This window comes from Pygocentrus nattereri, chromosome 8, assembly GCF_015220715.1.
Source record: "Pygocentrus nattereri isolate fPygNat1 chromosome 8, fPygNat1.pri, whole genome shotgun sequence".
Lineage (NCBI taxonomy): Eukaryota > Metazoa > Chordata > Actinopteri > Characiformes > Serrasalmidae > Pygocentrus > Pygocentrus nattereri.
The window spans coordinates 27,157,602-27,176,696 of record NC_051218.1 but is presented as its reverse complement, the minus strand read 5'-3'; the positions used below and the strand labels follow the sequence as shown (position 1 = coordinate 27,176,696).

Below are 19,095 nucleotides of genomic sequence, written 5' to 3'. Positions count from 1 at the left end.
ACACAACCCTCACAACCTTTTCTGCAAATGTTAATGCACAGTTCTTTTTTGTTTGATATCATGTGCAAAAGTTTGGACATCCTACTAATTCAGTACATAGTAACATCTCCTTTGACAGATATTACAGCATGCAGAAGCTTTTTGTAGCCAGCCAGGAGCTTTTATCTTCTTGTTTTAGGAATGTTCACCAACTCCTCTTTGCAGAACACTTCTAGTTTTTGGGCAATCTTACACAGCATGTTTAAGATGTACCCACCCATATATTTTCAATGATGTTCAAGGCAAGGGACAGTGATGGCATTTAAAAAGCTTCAGCTTGCTTTCATAGTGGATTTTGAGATATGTTTTCAGCAATTGTCCTCTTGTAGAAGCCAGCCTCTTTTCAGCTTCAGTTTCTTGAGTGACTGTGTCACATATACTTCCAGAATTTGCTCCTATTTAGAATCCATTCTTCTATCTGCCTGTTCAATGTTACCTGTGCCACAGGCTGCCACATAGCCTCAAAGCATAATAGATCCACCCTATACTTAAGAGTTGAATAAAAGTATTATGCTACTCCTTTTCTCCCAAGCATGGTTTTGGTCACTGTGGCCAAAGTGTTGTATTTTTACTTCATCAGTCCACAGCACTTGTTTCCAAAATGATTCTGGCAATCTAGATGTTGTTTTGCATACTTCAGACATTGACTTTTTGGATGAGGTGGAAAGAAAGCTTTCCTTTTGCTGACTCCCATGCAGATCATGTTTGTGCAAGCGGTGCTGCTCATGTGTCAGCTAAGCCTTCCTGCAGATTCGTTGCTCTCATATGAGGGTTTTGATTTGCTGTTTTCGCCAGTATACAAGCAATTTTGTCTGACAGCTCTATTCATCTTCTTGGTCTTGCCTTGACTTCCACAGTTCCACTTAACTGTTGTTTCTCCATGACAGTTAACAGTGAAATGGACAAAAAATGAAAATTGTGAGCTGGAAACACTTTATCTTTTTATAGCCTTCCCTCTGTTTGCAGGCATAATTAGCTTCATTTCCCTCAGCCAGCTGCTTAGAGGAGACCATGGTTGTTGAGTGTTAGCACAAACTTTGAAGAGCCAGAGAATTAATTCTAATGTAATTGCATAGATCTAGAGATGTTCTGCAAATGAGAGTGGATGAAAAATCCTAAAACAAGAATAGAAATACTCCTAGCTGGCTACAAAAAGCTTTTGCAAACTGTGATATCTGTGGAAAGGGGCGTTACCAAGTACTGAATGAGTTGGGTGTCCACATTTGCACATGCAGGAAATATTTATTTAATTACTTATTTAATGATTTTTTAAAAATCATTTGCTTGCTGAGATCGTTTACTTCTTTTTGCTTTAAATATCAACAAAATATATGATTTGGCCAGGGGTGCACCAACTTTTGTATACAGCTGTATGTCTTACCTCTAAACTCCCAAATGTCCCAAATGATCAACATCCAATCTTGTGTGATTTCAGTGTATCATTTTACAGGTTTTAAATGGCATGTACAGTATATGGTATTTTTGTGCTTAGGCTATAGATTCATTAGATAAACATAATCTATAAGTAGACAACAGCTCTGAATGTTCTCTGTGATCTTCTGGATACTCTCACATGATTCTGTTGGTTTTGCTTCAAGATATGAGAAACCATTTAGACATCTGGCATGTCTGTGCAATTGAGAATTTGCTAACTCTACTGACTGTGTAACACTGCATTTGGACTTATTTTGATCATTAGAACCTTTGGTAAATTATTATGGGCTATTTTGCAGTAAAAAGTAAAATTCCATGGCCTGTGTATGTGCACACATTTCCTTACTCCCAGGCCAAGCTTTTAAAGTGTAACATTTAATTAAATTAGGTCTACATACAATCTATGTAAAAGTAAGGGAATTAAATGGTTCTTCATTTTGTTGCAAGTGGTTTAGGAATGTTCCGTTGAGGTTAGAACACAATAATGGAAATGTTAAAATATTGTTTCTGCTCAGAGCAAACAGATTGATTTATTATCCAGTATTCTGAGCCCTGCGTGTGACACTAATTTATAGTATTAGTGTTCTTCAGATTTATACATTGTGTGTTGTTTGAACATACAACGTTTTAGCATGATGTATACAATGATGAGCGTAAGCTGTTTTTTTGTAAATAAACAGGGAAATGTGTTAATTCCAAAAACTGCCTTATGGTTGCTGTGATTTGTCAGTTTTCTTTAATGACTGTAATACCAACTGCACCATCTTGTCTGTATGAAAACTGATGTGTTTGTGGTATATTTGTGGTACAAGTACTGATTTCTTCCTACATGTTACTGCTTCCATCATTGTCCAGCTCATCCTGTGTAGAATTCATAAGAGCTCTCTTGGGCCCCAGCTTTGAAATGAAATGAACAAATCCGTCAATCAGTAATGACCTCAAACAAGGCAATTACTTTGTACACGCTGAACCTGTTGATATATTTATATGACCTTCAGCCATCTCCTTAATCAGGATGAGGTTCTGTATGATGCATGATGATTATTACTGCATTTGTGACGCAGATATCTGCAACACATCATCATTTTACTTTGGGTTGACCGACAGGATATCTGGCAAGATGGCCCGCATGGCTCTATTCTTGGCCATGTCCTCATTACTGTGTTCTCCTGAGACCTCAGTGATCAACGTGTGAACTCGTTTGTTCCACATCTGCTCTCATTTCAGTCTGGTGGATTTGGTCTTTTTTTTTTTTTTTTTGAGACATGGCAGGAAAACTCAGTATGACAGTCAAATAACTTTTCCATGCTGCCGGTACAAGAACGTAAGGCGGGACAGGAGGCTAAATTTAGACGGATGTCAGCTCAGATGGTGATGTGTATAAATGATTTAGTTCTGTATCTGCCCCCCACCCCCTCTCCCAGTCACCCAGCCTCCATTTTACCCTATTCCACGACTCGACATCAAGCCACGCTGCCAATCTATGGCTGGCCCCAGTTCCCAGAGAGACATATGAAAAATAGATGCTGATTATCAATTCATGCAAAAGAAGTGATACGCCGTTCCCCCTCTGTTTGGAAGAGAGGGCTCCGATAGTGATCATTTATTCACAAACAGTAGAGGTAATGGAGGATTGGGGAGGGGGAGGAGGAGCAGAAATGCCACTTAAAGTTTCACAATTTTATAAAAACGATCTCTCGCCGCACAAATGCGAAAAGCATTAGGCTGCTTCCAGCTGAAATACACTTTTCAGATTTACATAAGATAGGCAGAGTCCATGTTCTGGCTGTTAGTTTTATTATGACAAAGTGTTACCATTTTTATTTTTAGTGTTTAGTGAACTGCAATTATCTGCAATATTGTTCTGCATAGGCTATACCACAATAGTACTATGGGGATAAGAGGACAAACACTGAAGCAATGTTATTTTAGGGTTTTGCAATCAATACATTGTACTGATAAAAATGTATGGATCAATGGCACTGTGGATAACACCATCACCCTATTGTGTATATATATATATATATATATATATATATCAGGTTACTGTCCTTGGGACAGACTCTTAACATTACATTTATGTACGTAGATCACTCTTGATAAGAACACCAATAGATTGCAGGTGTATTTTTAAAATGTTGTGTTGTTAATTTCACAGTTCTGTTTTGCTTTGATTAAATGAGAAGTGTAAACTTCATTATATAACATTTTTTTTTCATATCTGGCATTCTAAAATAGCATATCACAAAATATCACATCACAGTGTCACAACATGATCACACACTATTTTAGTAAATTATATTAGTAAAGGCTAGATTTAGGTTCAGGTTTTGGGTTGAAATAGTGGTAGTTACATTTTTACCTTTGATACTTTATAAATAAGCAGACCAAGGCCCACTAAAGATGTCTCTGTTCACTCCCAAATGAGCTCTGATGCAGTCCGTTTGAAGTAAGAATGCAAAATGATCCAAAGACGTCTTACTGACATGTGCTGCTAGAGTTTTTAAACACTGTGTCCACTTACTGTCCACTGTATTACCTTGTTGGTCCACCTTGTAGATGTGAAGTCAGAGACAGTAGCTCATGCATGTCAATTTGGTGCCACAGTTTGTTCTTCAACATGGGAAACATGGTCATAACTCATCTTAAGCCAAGTGCACATCTGAGCCTTTGTTTGTGAGGAGTAGTGGGATATATTGTAAGCTCACCTCTTTTGTCCCTTTCAGATGGATGAACAGGCTGGGGCTGGCAGCTATTGGTTACACACCTGACGACAAAGTGCCACGGCCGGATGAGGGTAAGGCCAGAATTAGATGTTCATGCCCTTGACACCCAGTACTGTTCTAGTTTCTGGCTCGCTCTTTATTGAGTGCAAGTGAGAGAAGCTTTTTAAAGTTGCCTTCTCTTTCAGATTACTGGAGTGAAAGTGATCAGGATGATATAGATGGCTCCATGACTTTAAAGCAGGAAGGACCTTCTTCACTATGTGACACCTACCATCGGACACCCTCGGTACGTTGTACAAAAACAAATTTGCACACTTCCAAAACACAGGGGCATACTTGTGAGCTCAATTTCCCCAGAGAATTGATAATTCTCTGCTGAGTCCAAGTTCAGTGGAATATTTCATTAAAATAGCCAACAATCTCAATGTCCTTGGGGAGTGAGATTTTTAGCTTGAATAAAACATCAGAGTCGGGCCAAGAGCTTCAAACTGCAGCTGCTATTAATTAGCTCAAGTTCTTTGTACAATACAGTATCCATCTTGAGGATTACTAACTGCAGTGACACATTCAGCCACATGATGGTGCCAAGTCCTTTTGAACTTCAGACTCTGCATTGATTTAGGATAATGGAGTTGAGTGTGTGGAATAAAATTCTACCTAAGAAAATGTTTTAAGTATAATACTTAGCTAGCTACTCATTCTGATGTTATCATGCATATGTCTACTGTTATCACAAGACCTAATTTACATTATTTTATCTTTGTGGTGTGTTACAAGTTTCGATTCTTTTAGTGTAGATTTGTGATAGAATTGGATGGATTTTTTTTTTCTGCTATCACAAGTCAATTTCATACTCTGTACTCAATTTAAGATACTCTGAGACTAAAGAAATAGCATCTTTTATTATACATTTTCTGGCCTTATTAAACAATGTGTAGAAGTTTAATCTGTCGACATTTCTCTTGAACTTGTGGGTGACAGTGGACTTTAAAGGATACACCAGTAAAGTCCTTGAAAGAATTCTCAGAATCTAGGCTCAGTTTATCTGTTGCATTTGTACTATACTGTACCACTACAGATGCTGAATATCAGACCCATGCGATGTCTAATTTAACCTCATTTAACACTCTTGTCTCAATTCATCAGCTTATTATTAAGGTCCTGATGGCTGCATTCCAAAAGCTAGGATGTAGCTGAGAACTGTGGGTCCATGGGGGCACTGTACTACACATACTTGTTGTTTGCTTTAGATACTACACAGAACAGTCTACTAAAGCCATTTTGTCACATCATTAGAAAGGAGTGGATGTATGAAATTTGCCCGAGAAAATGTTGATGTTAGTGATAAACTTGCAAGCAAAACACTGATGTTAATGATGCAGTGTTGCAGGCAAAACATCAAATGGGCCCTTGGGAATATTTTTTTGTCAAAAATGTCTGCATAATTTAATAGTTGAGATGTAGAAGTCAGTCAGAGTGGTTCAGTGTGGAATGTCCATTCTAGAGAAAAGGACTCAAGTTTCTTTAGAATGGTGTCGAATGGAACCAGGAATTGCAATAATAGTCACAAATAATAGAGCCTTTTTTATTATTCAGATTGATCAGTGAACCAGTGGTTTTTATATGCAATGTTAATGGTAATATTGTGGTAAATCTGAAAAAATAGGTATTCTTTGGAGAGCATTTTGCCTTTGGACAGTGCACGTGTACCTCTCCACCATGAATAGATTTGAGTCAAAAAAAAACTTTCTCTCAAAACTGAGAACATTGTCTCAGACATCAGGCGCCATATCCATTTCACCTAAGAACTTTTATTTGAGGGAGCTTTTAGAGGCATTAAACTCTTCTTGGTCCTATCAACACTGCTGTAAACAATCCTCACTCGAAAAGCTTCTGTAGAACATTTTACATCAAAGCACTTCAAATTACTTTGTTTACATTTCAATTAATTTATCGTTTATCGTTTCAATATAATTTAACATTTAATGGAATTCTCCTTTCATTTGTTGCATTCAATTTAAGATACACTACTAAAGAAATGGCATTCTATATCATTAACTACAATTTTTACTAGCCTTTTTAAACAATGCGCAGTAGTTTATTTAGTCTGCTGGCATTTCTCTTGAACTTCTGGGTCACAGAAGACAGTGAAGGGTACTGAAGTAGTCTCCAAAAATTGTTAGAATGTAGGCTGCAATTCACAGCTGTATTTAAAGGGTCTTTCTGGCTGGAATAACCTTTGATGATATAGCGGCCTAGAGACACAGTCCACCTGGACTGCAGCCTTTAGGAACACACAGTTCATAAGCTGAGTTCAGAGTGTTAGCAAAGGGCAAATCGTAACCTCTGCATACTCATTTTTCATGTGATGCCACTCTTCTGCCCTTCTCCTCACTCCCTTAAATATCCTGCACACTTTATCCTGCCTTTCTTTCCTACACTCGTCTCCTGTCCTGCCCCATCGTGGCTTCCTACCTGTCCTCAGGTTCACAAGCTGCACTGCTCTGAGCCACTAGCCGCTCCGCTGCCACGCTCACAGAGCTCTGTGAACCTGATGCGCTCCACTCCCTCCCCTCTTCTTCCACAGGTCAACTCATCCAGTCCCTTCCCTGAGCCCAAGCACGGACGCCACTTCTCCAGTGAGTCCACCTACTCCCACTCCTCTGCTGAGGACTCCCGGGGTGGGGAGGGTGGAGGCGGGGGCTCCAGCAGCACTCATTCATCAGGCTGCCGCTCCAGCCACCGAGAGCGCCGCTCCTGGCAGGACCTGATCGAGACGCCATTGACCAGCTCTGGCCTGCACTTCCTGCAGACTGTACCACCAGAGGGTGAGCATGGCTATGATGGTGGGCCTGGGGCTGGAGGGCGCATGCCCCTATCCCCTGAGTGCAGACGACAGGCCACTCTTCCCGTGAGGAGGCATCACGTGGACCGTGATGGGCCTTTTCCACTGGTGGGCAGTGAGGACAGAGGACACCAGCTGCATCGCAGGGCCCACAAACAGCGTAGTCAGAGTCTGCCACGGAACCGAGAGGCGAGGGCCAGGAGCTTGCTGCAGGGTCACAGAGAGGAGAAGAGTGAAGACGAGGAGCTGCTGCCTGCTAGGTGTGGTGATGACACTGAAGAAGGTGAGAACGGAAGCACACAGTCACCTAAAGCTAAAACCTGGCAAAAAATATATATATATATTACATTTACAGATCTTTCTCCTTGCTCCCATCAAATGTGTTTTGGACAAAAATCAGTCAAAACATGTTTGGTGTGCAAAGTAAAAAAAAATGGTGTACGGTTTTGCACTAGTTTGCCCTGTGATGGACTGCAACCCATCCAGGCTGTATCCTGCCTTCCTCCCGATGACAGCTGGGATAGGCTCCAGCACCTCCCACGACCCAGAAGGACAAGCAGCTTAGAAGATATGTGTGTGTGTGTTTTGTACTAAAAACTGACAAAAGTTTTAAGCTTTAAGACTACTACTACTTCTACTGTTTTAGCTATTCTTTAGTTTATTTTGTAGATAACAGCATACCATACAGTGTCACAAACAACTAAAAATCTTTTTGAGGTTTTGATGTTGAGGCAAATATATAAAGATTTAGAATAGCTGTTTGGGCTAAATAGTGAGGTACAAACTTGTATTACTTTTTGGGTACATTAGCCTTATACATACAGTACAAAATAAAAGAAGGAAACTTTCAGACACCTGACATACAGTACCAAGCAAAGGTTTTAGGCATCTAAGCAATTTTTTAAACAATTTACCTCATCAGTGAGTTTATCACAATATATATTAGAATAAAGTCATATTCATAATTTAAATAAACATAAAAACAATAAAAAGCAACAAGAATTTCTTGTGTCCATGTTTTTCCTTCACAGCTTCACAGCCACTACAGAGACTTGTTAATATAATCAATTACATCATGAGCACAATTTAATGAAGCACTAATTGGTCAAACCGGGCGTTGCTGTTTAACTACATATAATACTGGGCTTCCTCACGGAGAGGTTTGAAAATGGTTAAACAAACACACTAACATCCATAAAATCACTATTTATTATTCACACACACACACACACACACACACACACACACACACACACACACACACACACACACACACACACACACACATATATATATAATTAACATTATTAATTAATATTCTATGAATTTCAGTTATTCAAATATTAACACTTTTCTCAGCAAATAAACACATATTACACAAATAAATAGATTTTGAAAATGTGTCTTGGGTGTCTGACTTTCGCACACTACTGTGTAATAGTTTTTATTTGGTTTATCAACTACTTTAAGACAAGGGAAAAATCATGCAAACCTTATTCATCTAACTGTTCCTTGCTAAGCAGTCATAGAGTTCTTAACTCCAATCCTGGGCGACTATAGTTTAGTATTCTTCTTAACCAAGATGACTTGGTTAATTCCCATCACACAGCGAACCATGAAAGTAGGTGCAGTTCTCTTTAGTTTGTGTGGTTCTATAATTTCTTCATGCAAATCTGGTGTTAACAGTAGCAACAATGGAGAGGAGCTTCAAGTTAATTTTTTCTGCATTTAGTTTTATGTGAAGAATCACAGACAGCCATAAGCTCGACTTGTGTTTTTTTTTTTTTTTCCATCTGACTCCAGGGACTCCTCGTGACAATTCTGTGGCGATTCTACTTCTAGCTCCCCTCTTATGTTATGGTATGTTTGGTACCCCAAAAAGAATGGTAAACAAATTTAGTGCAGGTATGGTATGGGGTTTACTAAGATTCACTTGGCAGTGGAAATGATGAAAATGTATGATCACAGAATTGTTGTCATACTTTACTGCTCAGCAGTATTAAAAAAATATTGGCTATACTGAACATCATTATATGTATGTTATATTCATCTGGTTTAACTCATTAATGGATAGGGAGATGAATCAATGGAAAACTCTGCTTCAAGACACCAAAAGCATTTCAGCATGGCTGTTTCACCTGAAACCAAAGGAGTAAAAACTTGGGCCATCATATTTTAAACCTGCTGAAAAATAAGAAAAGGTGAAGAACTTGCACTTGTGTTCCATTAACATATTGTGCCTGTTATGGGTTATGAATGTCTTTATAATTAGCTATAAATGTCCACCAAGACTGGAACTGAGAAATACTATTCAATAAAGAGTGCTGTTCTTTGTGTTGCTCACAAACTTGACATAACACTGTAAGTAAATTTGCTCTGAAATTTGCTCTGTTTCTTGTGTCCAGCAAGCCAGAGGTATGATGGAAAGGATGTAGATGGACTGGAGGAGCTCTATCATGCTATAGAGCAGGCCAACCTCTCTGCCATCGGTGACCTCCGACCCACCACCAAGCAGGAGTTCCGTCGTTCCTTCCTCAAGCGCTGCAATGACCCCATCATTAATGACAAACTGCACCGTGTTCGAATCCTCAACAGCACACTAAAGGTGGGTCAGTTATTCTTTATCCACTGACAGTTAATGAATTAGCCATATGATACAATATAGTTTATATTTGAGTCATTTGATGTAGTAGCTTGAGAACTCCAGGCTACACTTTCTAGCAGTGTTAGATTTATGTTAGCCATAAATCTAAAAAAAAATGGAAAAATGTTAATTACTGCTGACATCCCTAAGGGCTTCTAGTAGTATGTTAGCAGTAAGTTAAAAATTTACATGAACATTTTTGGACACAGTCATTGCAAATCAAAACATGATTTGTTGAGTCCTTTGTCACTTTTTAATTATACTGGTGTATAATCTGACATGTTAGCTCTTCAATCCAGCTCTTAAAGTCTTAACGAGATATCACTGAGAACAAAATCCTGATTGGATAATATTCCGTTAGATGTTTAAAAAAGTTACACTTTTGTGTCCAACTAAAACTCAATGAATTAAAAGTAAGATGAATATATTAAACTAAAATAACAGACAGTATTTTTATTTTACAGAAATACAGGTTTCTCTGAAGGCCTTGAAGGCCCTGAGGGTTCTCCACTGCTTTCTGAAGATAGATTTAGCATTCATTTTCAAATCAACAAATTCAAATTACTCTCATTCATCTCAAATTATTGACTCACAACCGCAATATGGCTCATTGCTGTTGTGGGATAACAAGCGAGCTGTCAAAGATATCATGCTAATGTTTATATCTGCTCTACTTCAGGCAAAGGAGGATGAGCTGGCCATTATCAGTCAGCTGCTAGAGGACCCTGGCCTCACCTCGAAGAAGTTTCGTGAGTGGAAACAGTGGCACCACGACCTTTTCCTGGACATTTGCGAGTTTAGCTCAGGCAACAACGGGGCAGCTGATCTTTCCCCACTAACAGGTCCTCTCATGACGCATACACACTCCTTCATCGAGACCCACGTCTGAGACAAGGTCCAAATGGTGTTTGGATACACTCCACTGCTGCCTCAGTTTTCTCTCCATCTCTCTTCAATTCTTCCTTTCTTCCCACGATGCTGAACCAACTGACCAACCAACCACTGTAACGTGTGTAAATATGGCTGAGAGGGCAAGCAGACTCCATGTAAATACTCTGATGAGCAACAGCAGCCCTTGCAGGGTGCCTACTGCATGTCTGAAGAGAAAGCATTCTTCCTTCTGTTGAATGACCTAAGCTAGAAAGTTCTAAAGAAAGTTCTTTGTACTACTTTACAAATTTTGATTTGTAATCTTTTAATTAGATTAGCTTTTCTTTTGCTATCTCTGGTTGGGTTGCAGTGTGTTACTGGAGGAATAGTAGTAGCAATACAGAGGGGGACCGTTTCCACAACAACACTGTACTTTCATATTAAACTTTGCACCCATGATGCTCTGATAACTCTATTCTCTTCATACTATTCTTACTGCTGATTATGACTATTAGAAATGCAAATCAGAAACCTGCTAAGATGATTGCAATCACGCCATGCATTATTAGGAGTGATCTAAGCATTGGTCTTTCCAGGGTTTTCACTGGAGCTCATTCTATGAAGGTGAAAGTGTACCTAAATGGAGGCAACACCTTACAAGAGAAATAAAGACCTTCATGTTTGCTTAGAAGTAGCCACTGTTTTAAACTGTGAACTATTCTTGTGAATGCAATCTTTCGATTCTGTGTGTACAGAATCACCTAAGACAGTTTTTTTGTAGAAAAGCATAGAAAACTATATAAAAAATAGATATATACATAATTACAGTACATTGCTTGAATGGTTACTTGTTGCTTAAAAGGTGTAGATGGAAAATCCCATTCTGGAATTAGACTGATTGACTCTGGAATTCATAGACAGTTCCAGTTGATATCATTTATTTGCTTTGTTTGTTTGGTATGGATTGTCATTTCAGTCAGATGTTGTGCTGCAGTTATACATATGAGCCTATACAAGCACATTAGGAGGGTATGAAATTACATGATGCACTACAAGGAAAGCACTTTCGGTCACTGCATCACAGGGTCAACGTGACAGATAAGAAATCTGGTGGACAGACAGAATTTGGGGTCTAAACATAATGAGAGATGTGTACAGTCTATCAGAAATATGTCTAGATCAGTCTAAATCGGACATACTATAGATTTACATACTATATGAGCTCAGTTATTGTATTTGCTAGAATTGTTGGATCTTAATAGCCCCTATCAAACAGTCAAACTAAGCTTATTGAAGAAGTGTCACACAAAATAACAAGAAAATCTGATGCCAATATGAAAGAAGACAGCTGCCAGTTAATCACTATATTATTGAGAATGACAATTTGATCAAAAGTCTTTCAAAGCATGTGTTTGAGACCGATCCATAAAGGAAGATATTTTACAATTGTATTCTGGTTATGAGAAAATAGAGCTTACTTTTTGCCTGTGGACTGGATTATTTACAAAGAGCACAAAAGATATGAGTTTTATCATTCACTGAGTACTGAATTCAGGAAGAATCGCCAGTATTGATACAATGCATGTGTGCTAGTATCCTAGCTGATGTTTTACTGGACAAAATGACGAGTACGGAGACTAAATCAATAACTTCTCAGACGCCAAGCAGTGTTCATGGGTTTACAATGACTGTGGGTGGAGCCAAGTGAAATAAAACCAAAATATGTACATATCTCCACATACATTGCAACAATGTAAATGGCATAACTAGTCTGCTGTACACATGGCCTTGTTTTACTGTTTTATGAATCTTACTGGTTTAGGAAACACTGCAGACTTTGGTCTGACGTAGCAGCACATGCAGCATCACGATGTGAATTGTACATTTTTGTTTACTTCTTTTAAATTATAACCTGAGTAGGCCAAGGACTCATATCTTTACATTGTTCGTCACTACAGCTGCAATCAGTATGTTTTTCTTTTTTCTTATATTACAAAAAAAGTATCCAGTGTTGGGGAAAATCAGTTCTAACCTGTCAAGAGCAACGCAATGACTATTATGACACATTGTACTGGGGGAAAAAAACATACTGACTGTAGCTTTAAAACAGTGTGTTTTCACTGTGAGTTGCCAAAGTACCTGCATCGTTACAAGCCTTTAAACAACTAAATCCCTCACCAAGGGAGAACTGTATTACTAACTGGCCATTAGCACAAATAATTATACTCCATAAAGCAGACCACATGTTCTTTCCAGTTTTTTACATTAAAAACTGCTTACAGTTCACTAAAGAACCAAGCATTCCCAAACAACAATGCACTGCCTTGCTTTGAAAACAAACTTGCATCTTTCTCTGTTTCACATACATTTGTATTTAATATTTTTAGTATGATACTGGTTTAGATGATCTGTTATTCCATTCTTTTGCACTGTATTTATTCATTGGTCAATCTTCTAAGATCAGTCAGATGGGACTCCACTGTGTGTTTTTAAAGGAGTGTACTCCTCATAGTACATTGCACAGGTGTGTAAGATGTAAGTTGCACTGCGACATTAAAAAAGGAACATATTGCTCTTTTTCAAGGATATTACTACTAGCCAACTGTTATTCTGTACATTATATTATGAAGAGAGGATATTAAAAAAGCAAATTACATTTATTCTTCCTAAAGTAGCCTTTTTGTTTCATATATACAAATATATATTAACAGAAATACAGATTGTAAACTTAAGTTGTAACTTTGAATTCAATAAAATAAATTCACTGCACTATAAAACTTCCTATGTTTTCAGAGTGAATTATTATGGTTAGACATGTGAACTTAAAATCATTTTCACTTTAATTGTCAGATGGCACTTTTCAGATGCTTTGTTCAGTAACTGTTCCACTACATGACTCCACTTTTCTTGGGCATGCAGACAGAACTCTAACTAACCAACCTTTCCTTTAAGCAACAATTTGGCAACATGCGACTCTTTTACTGCTATTTTGAGGCTCCACAGCAGAATTAGATTTTCAGGTAAAAAAATTTATCCTCCTTGCAGTAAAATAAACTCTGCTGATAGTTCAACACAATTTTAATAATAAATGGTCGTAAACACTAGAGTTAATGTATAACTGCTAATTCACCCTTTAAACCTGAAGGTTGGCGCTCAGACCGCCGATCACCACAGTCAATGCATACAAGAATCAGATCTTGCCTAGCCTAGTAGCTTACAAATGGCAAAGATAAAGATTTAATATGAACATCAGTAATATGGAGATGAATAGACTTATTTACATTTATAAGCACTCAGCTGATTTCCTGATATGTTTAATCTGCAACAAGAAACTGTCAAACTAAAAAGTCATGAGGCTGAAGTCAGTTTCTCATTCGCCAGATTCTTGTTCAGATTTTCACTTTCCACCTTAAATGGTGCAACAGTTGGCTACATAGTTATGTTCTGATGCCTCGGGCAACATTTAAGGTGGAATGGGAAAATTTGAACAAGACGCTGTCAAAAAATCCAATGTTGAGAGGTATTTTACAAGAAACTATTCTACTATTGTGGAAAAGTTTCCTGCTGGAGATGCGAGAAAAGCAGCTATACCTGAGCTAAAGCTTAAAGTAAAGCAAAGTAAGTTTGTGTTTTAATTTATATTAAATTTTTAGTCTGTACTAGTACATAAGCACATACTGAGACATATTTACAGTGAAACATTACTAAAATGAACATGAAATGAAAAGGACATGAAATGTTGTGGCTCCCAAGATGGTTAGATTTTTGTTAAACTTGACACAATGGCTTGTCTTTACATTTGGGTTGCTGACCCCTGCTTTAAGCAGATAGCTTAAGTGTTTACTATTGTATATTCACTGTCAAATCTTTATTTAGTTTCTCCTAGATAGTTTTTCCTTGGCTTGTTCAGCCCTTAGGGCTTAGACCAAGATTTTCTACAAAACTGCTTTATAGAGCCAAGAAAATCCATCAGTCATTGATCATGTCATTTATGGAAGACAGTATATGCATTACTTTTATTAAAAAGTACTCTATAAATTCTCATATTATACATGAAAAGCCTGTTCCAAAAGGTGCCCCAAGCCCAGCAGTCCCCTTTAAGTGGGCACTTTGGTAATTTCAAGAATGTGCAGATGCAGAGGACAAGAGACCTCAGACATGTTAGGTTTAAAAGCATTTTCATTGGTTGCACTTGTTTTTTAAAATGATCTAATTTGCCTGCTTACAGGCAAGCTCAATTAACAAACTCTTACATTGCAATTCACATCTGAATATATTGTCTGCCATTTTTGTCAGGGGGCTGTAAACAAACCCATACTCTGTCATTGGTCCTAGCTCGTATTAAGGCAATGAACAATTTTTTGAAATACAACTAATTAACTGAAACTTTAAAAGAATTCAAATAAAAAGGTAATAAAGTACAAACCTGCAGTGGCCAAATAGGTTGAATAGCCAATTTGCTTTCTAGTACTCACTTCCTCAACTTATCAAACTGGCCTGATCAGGCAATTATATAGTAATTGTGACAGGCCTACCTGTAACTCAATTAGTTTTGCACAGAGGGTGCTTGTGAGCTCTGAAAATCAAAAAGAGGAGCACCAAACACCAAAATGAGAGGAAACCTTACATGGTCGGAGGACCACACAAATGAGGACCACATTCTTGCAAGTGTACCTGACTGTAGACTTCAGAAGGACCCAGATGTCCCACACCCTCTCCATATCAGCAGAACAGTAGTGGAGACCACACAGTAGGCACGGGCAATCTAAAAATAATTATCACAATAAGTTCTTGTTAGAAAAGTGTGATTATACATTATATTGGACCACCACCCAATCAATACACATTGACCTACTTTTAATTCTATTTTTAGTTTAGATGGATTTTTTGAACATTAACTGCTTTAATGAGTCTCGTCTTAATAACATAATACTGAGTAACTCAACATCTTTTAAAAAGCTCTTCACTTGTCATCGTAATACATGTTACTACACATGATTTTCAAAGTTTTAATGATTTAACTCATCTACACCACTGGGACACTTAAGCTATATGAAAAAAAATACTTCAAATTTGTCTCAGATGGTAATGCACACTTTTGTTTGTTACCTTTTTTAATCCTATTTTCTGGCTGTAGACGGGGAGCGGAAGAGGTTTCTTTACTTCTAAACTTTCCAGGGCTATAGGTAACTTATCTGCTCTAGGGCAAAACCCATTCACTTTAGCTTGGTTGTTTTATGGCAGATAGTCTCAGTGAAGCAAGTTGAAGTGCTAAAGAACATTATTTTCAGTTCAATGCACTCAAGCTAAACATAATATAGAAGTAGAAGGGTAGCACAGTGCATCTCTCTACTTCTCTCTCTCTCACATAAACAGACTACTGAAGTGAACCCCAATTTCCAACATATTTAGCAAGCAGTTTAATGCCAAATTAGTCATCTTTCAGCTTTCCAACACACTGATTTTCAACTTTTAAGCATCGTTACTGGGCCACGTGTCAATCATCAATCATATATGATTACTTCAACGTATCCCTCAGGTCTAGTGCACAGTTCCTGGGAGTACACATCACTCACAAACTCTCCTGGTCCCTGAACACCTCTTCTCAGGAGACTACTCAACCACTGCAGAAGCATCATTGATAGCATCTTGAACTGCAGCTTCTCTGTCTGATCTGGAAGCTTCTCCATCTTAGAGAGGAAAGCATGCAGCAGGTAGGGAAGGCTAAGCAGTCCATCACTGGGTCAAGCATCCCTGCCTTTACGACATCTGTACTGAATAGTGTAAAAGGAAGTTATGCAGCATCGGGAAGCATCCCTCTCATTCATAAGGACTGTTTATACCATCTGGAAAAAGGCTATGGGGCATTCAGGCTTCCTTCAGACTCATGAACAGTTTTTTTCCCACAGGCAGGCAGACTGCTGAACAGATCCACCTGGTGGGCATTCTCACTGTACTGATACCTCACTTTTAATCTGACCACATAATCTGACCACTAAAGATTATTATTTATTATCAATGCATTGATAATAATTCAAGCACAACTACATATTGTCACTGCTGTATACTTACAACTGTTTTCCACCACGCCTTTGTTCAATAGCTAGTCTTTACTGTCTGTAGATAATGGCTGTATAGTTGTAGGCTATAGCTACTGTATACTGTACAAAAGAGTTTATAGTGTTTACAAAGTTTGTCTGTATTTTTTGTTTGTGATAAATGACAAAGCTGCTTATGACTAAATGGCTTCCATCATTTTATTACAGTGCAAAAAATAAAGAAACTGCATTTCACACAAACTGAATTTTCAAACTGCTTTTCAATTGCATATTTCTACATCAAGGTGATCTACCACCCAAGGAGTTTAGCTCTACCTGTTCCCGGTAATGAAGGACTTCAGGGACACTCACGCCATTTGCCAGATTCACAGCGACTTACAGTTTGAATATTTTACAGAGGTAAGCAGAGGTAGGGTTAGGGGTGACTGATACAGCGTAAGGATCAAACCTCAGTCTCTGCCCTGGATCTGAAATCTCCAGAGCAGTAAATCTCCAGGACCAGCGCCTTGTCTAAAATCAAGCACTACTTGTCAATGGAACATCAACTTATTGTCAGTGGAGCATAATACTTTTCTACAGCACTTCAAGTTGACAAACCACCTCAGAGGACATCCTTACATAGTGTTGGGTTTTAACAGTATCCGGTGTTCACTCTCTGACATACTCTGTTTACAGTACATGATTTCAGAAGCAACCTCAATGATGGTGACACTATGATGAGTGTGATAAGTGGCTGAATGGATAATGGTTTGATTAATAGTATAGTAGTCAATAGACTAATCAATTATAGAAACAACCATAAAATAATTATTAGTTGTAGTCCTTCAATTGCTGAACCTCTCATTTCAACAGAAATGTCCACTGTTTGTGTGTTATCTAAAATAATTCTCACCTCATAAAGCTTTTACAAAAGTTTTGTATTGTTTCAATGCTGTGTTGCTTGCACTGAGCATACTGTTCCATACAAAAAGGATTTTTCATTTTAATGGATGTTAACAGAATGTGTTTGCTAATAAATACACACAACATGGTAGAACCATGAACCCTCAAAGAACTATTTAATACATAAAGTTTTTTGCATGGACAAATAGTTATTATCTGTAATGGAAAGCCAGTGTGTAGAAATCTTTTGAAAATGGTTCCATACAGCACTAAAAAGGTTCTTTATTGTTACAGGTCAAAGAAAGTTTTTTCAGTACCATGTATTACCCATTTTGCTAAGAGTGCAGCAGAAATTTACAAGCAGATTGAGAAGAGTTTTACAATAAAACTAATGCGATTAATACACCTTCCATTATTCATTACACCATCTACACCACTGAGGGGCGCCAAATCACTTCTATACTGATAGCCAAGAAGCAGAGCAGAATCTACTAGATCACACACACAAACACACACACACACACATATCTTCTAAGCCGCTTCTCCCTCAGGGTCGCGGGGGGTACTGGAGCCTATCCCAGCGGTCATTGGCGGAAGGCAGGATACACCCTGGACAGGTCACCAGTCCATCGCAGGGAGAATATAAAATAAATAAATAAAATAAAAAGTATCCTTCCTTTTTTCTACAGCAAACAGGTTTTGGATAGTGGGATGCTGAGCTAGTGAGCTGATCAGCAGTTTGCATTCACTGACATCATGCATGCAAGGAAGGTGCCATTAGAAAGTCCTAGAACTGGAGTGCAACAATCAAATAAACATATATTAATATTTTAATAATTTAAGTGGACATATTAAAACAGGAAAATCTAACTGCAGAGGTAGGAAAAAACTGTACTGCAGTTACATTAACACTTATGTTATGTGTTCCCTTATTAACAGCAGTCCTGTCCGGTTATTAACTTTCTGTCCATTTCTGGCCATTTTAGGCCTTTATTTCACTGACTTTGTCCTTCATGTCAAAACAGAACACAGCATTGTCATCCCCCCATTAAAACAAGATAACAGTAGTGTATCTGTATATGACTAGTTCAACAGACATGATGAACCACAGTTTAACAGATTAACAAAATTAACAGATCTCAGTCCAGATTCTCAACATGGAACAAGAGGTGATAAGATAACATGTGCACCATGTTTGTGAGTGAGCATATCATAATGGATTCTACATCAATATGTTGAACGATTGCTCACTGCACAACAGTACCTGCACTTCTACAGATCCATGGTGGGGAGTTTATGTCCACAAAACATTTCAGCAGATGAAGCATGACAGCCCAGTTACAGGTTTCCACCCAGACATCAGAGAGCTGTCTGAAGAAATCAGAATCAGAAACCACTTTATTTGCCAATAATTAATTCAGATGTTCAGATGCATATTCATGTATTAGATTTTTTTCTTGTTGTACATGCACAGAAACAACAGTTTACATACAAAAAACAACACACACAGCATATAATAATCACTTGTGTGCACAAAGTACAAGCAAATGCAACCAGAGTACATGGTCCAAATCCAAGTAATTACACTGCTTTCTT

At 38.1% G+C, this 19,095-nt stretch overlaps 1 protein-coding gene across 2 annotated transcripts in view; it reads left to right on the top strand.

Annotated features, from left to right (window-relative positions):
- Nucleotides 1–13,322, top strand: part of LOC108430901 (connector enhancer of kinase suppressor of ras 2-like) — a 132,592-nt gene extending 119,270 nt beyond the window's left edge. For both annotated transcript variants that reach the window (XM_017703718.2, XM_037540708.1), the window contains 5 exons: nucleotides 4,200–4,270; nucleotides 4,385–4,485; nucleotides 6,787–7,327; nucleotides 9,450–9,649; nucleotides 10,368–13,322. In XM_017703718.2, the coding sequence (XP_017559207.1) occupies nucleotides 4,200–4,270; nucleotides 4,385–4,485; nucleotides 6,787–7,327; nucleotides 9,450–9,649; nucleotides 10,368–10,577 (1,123 nt within the window). In that variant the 3' untranslated portion in view covers nucleotides 10,578–13,322. The remainder of the gene's footprint in view (nucleotides 1–4,199; nucleotides 4,271–4,384; nucleotides 4,486–6,786; nucleotides 7,328–9,449; nucleotides 9,650–10,367) is intronic.
- The last annotated feature ends 5,773 nt before the right edge of the window (nucleotides 13,323–19,095 follow it).